The sequence below is a fragment of the Salvelinus sp. IW2-2015 genome, unplaced genomic scaffold (genome assembly GCF_002910315.2).
Source record: "Salvelinus sp. IW2-2015 unplaced genomic scaffold, ASM291031v2 Un_scaffold6142, whole genome shotgun sequence".
Taxonomy (NCBI): Eukaryota; Metazoa; Chordata; class Actinopteri; order Salmoniformes; family Salmonidae; genus Salvelinus; species Salvelinus sp. IW2-2015.
Genome location: NW_019947406.1, coordinates 4,017 through 9,146, shown reverse-complemented (window position 1 = coordinate 9,146; position 5,130 = coordinate 4,017). Strand labels below are relative to the sequence as shown.

The 5,130-nt window shown below is 41.0% G+C and overlaps 1 protein-coding gene across 1 annotated transcript; it reads left to right on the top strand.

Annotated features, from left to right (window-relative positions):
* The first annotated feature begins 302 nt into the window (after positions 1 to 302).
* Positions 303 to 4,702, top strand: LOC112078729 (collectin-12-like). The gene is made up of 3 exons (XM_024144869.2): positions 303 to 530; positions 1,737 to 1,846; positions 3,008 to 4,702. Exons 1-3 carry the CDS (start codon positions 489 to 491, stop codon positions 3,153 to 3,155), a joined length of 300 nt encoding a protein of 99 aa, XP_024000637.1. The 5' UTR covers positions 303 to 488; the 3' UTR covers positions 3,156 to 4,702.
* The last annotated feature ends 428 nt before the right edge of the window (positions 4,703 to 5,130 follow it).

Genomic DNA, 5,130 nt, shown 5'->3' with positions numbered 1-5,130 from the left:
CTATAAGTGTTGGGGTACATAAAGCAGGGTTCATGGTGTTATATTGTGTGGGTACTAACAGGGTTCATGTGTGTTATAGTGTTGGTGTACTAACACAGGGTTATGGTGTTATAGGTGTTGGGGTACTAACAGGGGTTCATGGTGTTTATAGTGTTGGGGTACTAACAGGGTTCATGGTGTTATAGTGTTGGGGGTACTAACAGGGTTCATGTTGTTATCAGGTGTTGGGTGTACTAACAGGTTCATGTGTTATAGTGTTGGGGTACTAACAGGTTTCATGGTGTTATAGTGTTGGGTCCACATAATAATTCACATTTCCTGTTGCTGTAGGATTATTTTCCTGCTGTAGCAAACTCACTAAATTAAGATTCTACATCTGTAATCCAGGCTGCCCGTCCCATTGGAGTGACTTCAGTTCCAGATGCTACTTCTTCTCTTCTGGTCTTCAGAGACTCAACTTTGACGAGGCTCACGACTTCTGTTCCAACATGACATCATCCATGATTATAGTGAGGGATCTGGAGGAGCAGGTAGGTCCAGTCACACCTAACCCCTAATCCCTTACCTATAACCTCAACATGACAGCATCCATGGTCATCCTGGAGGATCAGGTACACCTCACCCCTGACCCTTTACCCCTGACCCCTAACCCCTAACCTGGAGGAACAGGTAGGTCCAGTAACACCTGATCCCTGACCCCTAACTTTGACCTGGAGGAACAGGTACACTAAGTCTAGTCACACCCAACCCCTGACCTTAAACAATAAGACCCTGAGCCATATTTAAACCTATACTGGACTGAATACAACAAGACTCTGAGATATTTAAACACCACGAGTAAATAACAACAAGACCCTGAGATATTTAACCCATACTGAGTAATAACAACAAGACCCTGAGATATTTAAACCTATACTGAGTAAATAACAACAAGACCTTGAGATATTTAAACCCATACTGAGTAAATAACAACAAGACCATGAGATATTTAAACCATACTGAGTAAATAACAACAAGACCTGAGATATTTAAACCTATACTGAGTAAATAACAACAAGACCTGAGATATTTAAACCTATACTGAGTAAAATAACAACAAGACCTGAGATATTTAAACCTACTGATGAATAACAACAAGACCTATAGATATTTAAACCTATACTGAGTAAAATAACAACAAGACTCTGAGATATTAAACACATACTGACTGAATAACAACAAGACCCTGAGATATTTAAACCTATACTGAGTAAATAACAACAAGACCTGAGATATTTAAACCTATACTGAGTAAATAACAACAAGACTCTGAGATATTTAAACCCATACTGAGTATAAATAACAACAAGACCATGAGATATTTAAACCATACTGAGTAAATAACAACAAGACCATGAGATATTTTAAACCTATACGAGTAAATAACAACAAGACTCTGAGATATTTAAACACATACTGACTGAATAACAACAGACCCTGAGATATTTAAACCATACTGAGTAAATACAACAAGACCATGAGATATTTAAACCTCACATTACTGAGTAAATTAAAACAAGACCTGAGATATTTTAAACCATACTGAGTAAAATAACAACAAGACCTGAGATATTTATACCACATACGCTGAATAACAACAAGACCCTGAGATATTTAAACCTATACTGAGTAAATCAAATTTACATGAATGATCACAGTGTCACTAACATCCTTAATGTGCGTTGTGTGTTGTTCAGCAATGGGTAAGGAAGCAGATAGCCGGAAAAGGCTACTTCTGGCTGGGGCTGACGGACCGAGAGGACGAGAATGTCTGGAAGTGGGTGGATGGAACTCTGCCCGTCTTCACGTGAGTCACAATCAGCTCGTGGGGTATTTAAGCCCTMAACTTTGCCTRACAGGCAACTCTGTCTCCCAGGCTGCGTGCCTCCCCCAAGACCACAGCCAATCGCATGCAAGGAATAACGYAGCTAACTTTGCTATTATTGTGAGCGAGCTAGCTGGTTAGTGGGGTAGTTGTGTTAGCTAGCGTGCAAGCTAGCCTGTTATCTATCCTGGTTGTTAGCTTGCATAACTTGTATGTTTACAATTGTAAGGGACAATTCATGCTTTGTGGATAGTATTTACATTTACAGAGTGGGTGAGCTCCATACCTGACAGGCTGATCAGATTCAATTTAAGAGTCTGATAAATCAGGATTATACCTTGTAGGCTGATTCATATATAAAGCTCCTTGCAGGCAGATTAGCAGTCAGTGCCGTTCAGGCTGATTCATATCTGATCCAGGGGGTCAGCTCTATTCATGGCATGCTGATCTGATTCAATAGCAACATCAGAGGCTGATGTCAGGATGCTTCCTTGTAGGCTGTTTCATAGGTAAGGCTCCTTGCAGACAGCCAACCCTCTGAGGCTGGTATTGAATCKGATCAGGCTGTCAGGAATGGAGCTCACCCACTCTGTACATTTAAATATTATCCACAAAATATGAAGTGTCCTTTATAATTATACACGTACTAATTCTGCAAGCTAAAAACTAGCATAGATAATAAGCTTGCTTGCTAGCTAGCTAACAAGACTACCTAGCTAAATAGCTAGCTCCTTCACTCACAAGACTAGCCAAATTAGCTGAGTTGTTCCTTGCATGCGATTGGCTGTGGACTTGGGAGAGGCACACAGCCTGGGAGACAGTGCTGCCTGTCAGACTTCGTTCAGAGTTTAACTTGCCTCGTTACACCACCAGCCAATCAGACTACAGATGTATCTATGGTACTAAGCTCTGATTGGTTGTCTTGACTTAAAGGAGCAAAATATAGCAATCGCTTTGCCATGAYCTGGTTGCTAAAATTATATCTAAATATATTTTTAATAACCAATAATATTGTATTTTCAGCTGTGTGAAGACTGTGCTCTATGTGAATTTGGTCAGATTGCTCACAAAGCTACATACTGGAGCTTTAAGAGACATTATATGTACAGTGATAAACATACTATATATGGTGTGTTTCTATAGGAAGTGGAAGCCAGGCCAGCCAGACAACTGGTCACATGGTCATGAGGAGGGAGAAGACTGTGCCGGGCTGATCCACGAGGCCAACTGGAATGACTTCTTCTGCACTGACCGCATCGGATTCATCTGCCAAAGAGCCTACGCTTGTTAGTAACTTCTGAGTAACCACCTAGTAACTTCTGAGTAGCTCCTAGTAGCCTCCTAGAAGCCTCTTAGTAACCTCCTAGTAGCCTCTTAGTAACCTCTTAGTAACCTCCTAGTAACCTCCTAGTAGCCTCCTAGTAACCTCTTAGTAACCTCCTAGTAACCTCTTAGTAGCCTCTTAGTAACCTCCTAGTAGCCTCCTAGTAACCTCCTAGTAACCTCCTAGTAACATCTTAGTAACCTCCTAGTAATCTCCTAGTAACCTCTTAGTAACCTCTTAGTTATCTCCTAGTAATCTCTTAGTAACCTCCTAGTACCCTCTTAGTAACCTCCTAGTAGCCTCCTAGTAGCCTCTTAGTAACCTCCTAGTAACCTCCTAGTAACCTCTTAGTAACATCCTAGTAACCTCGTAGTAGCCTCCTAGTAGCCTCTTAGTAGCATCTTAGTAACCTCGTAGTAACCTCCTAGTAGCCTCCTAGTAGCCTCTTAGTAGCCTCTTAGTAACCTCCTAGTAGCCTCCTTGTAGCATCTTAGTAACCTTCTGGTGACACTTTAGTAGCTTCCTAATAACCTCTTAATAACATCATATTAAAAACCTCTTAGTAACCTCTTAATAAACTCCTAGTAACCTCTAAGTAGACTTTTAGTAACCTCTTAGTAACCGTGTAGTAACAGCTTAGTAGGCTTTAGTAACTTCCTAGTAAYCTCACTGTAACCCCCTAGTAGTTTCCTAATAACTTCTTAATAACCTCCTAGTAACCTCTAAGTAGACTTTTAGTAACCTCTTAGTAACCCCCTAGTAACCTTATAGTAACGGCTTAGTAGGCTTTCAGTAACTTCATAGTAACCTCTTAGTAAGCTCCTAGTAACATCTTAGTAACCCCTAGTAACCTCCTAGTAGCGCCCTAGTAGGCGGCAGGTAGCCTAGCGGTTACAGCATTGGGCCAGTAACCGAAAGTCGACAAGGTGAAACATCTGTTGAGGTGCCATTGAGCAAGGTACTCTAACTTGCTCCAGGGGCACCCCAAATCCAGAACAGACTATGGGATGTACACAGTACTACATAGAACCATGACTACATGGAACTCTATTCCACATCAAGTAACTGATACAAGCAGTAAAATTTGATTTAAACAAACAGAAAAATACACCTTATGGAACAGCAGGGACTGTGAAGCAGCACAAACATAGGCACAGACACATGCATACACACACACGATAACATACGTACTATACACACACGTACACATGAATGTTGTGTAGTTGTCATGACTTCTGCCGAAGTCGGTCCCTCTCCTTGTTCGGGCGGCGTCCGGCGGTCGACGTCACCGTCCTTCTAGCCATCGCCGATCCACTTTTAATTTTCCATTTGTTTTGTCTTTGTCTTACACACCTGGTTTCAATCCCCCAATTACCTGTTCATTATTTAACCCTATGTTCCCCCATGTTTGTTTGTGAGTAATTGTTTATTGTATTGCGGTCCGTATTGTGTGGCTTTGTATTTACGACGTGTATTGTGATATATTTTGAGTAAAATTGCTTTCTTTACTCTTATCTGCTGTCCTGYGCCTGACTTATCTCACCAGCTACACACAGACGTTTTACAGTAGTAGATATGTGGTAGTAGAGCAGGGACCTGAGGGCACACACTTAATATGTTGTTAAATCTGTTGTGAATGTATTGTAATGTTAAAAAAAATATATATAACTGCCTTAATTTTGCTGGACCCCAGGAAGAGTAGGAACTAATGGGGATCCATAATAAATACAACAATACAAATACAAATACTACTATGGTTGACCTTGTAAGACAACACATTACACTGCACCTATCATACTACTATGGCTGACCCTGTAAAACAACACATTACACTGCACCAATGTGGTGTTTGTGGCATAAAAACTTTTTTTACCTCTTAGTAACCCCCTGGTAACCCCTTAGTAACCCCTTAGTAACCCCTTAGTAACCCCCTAGTAACCCC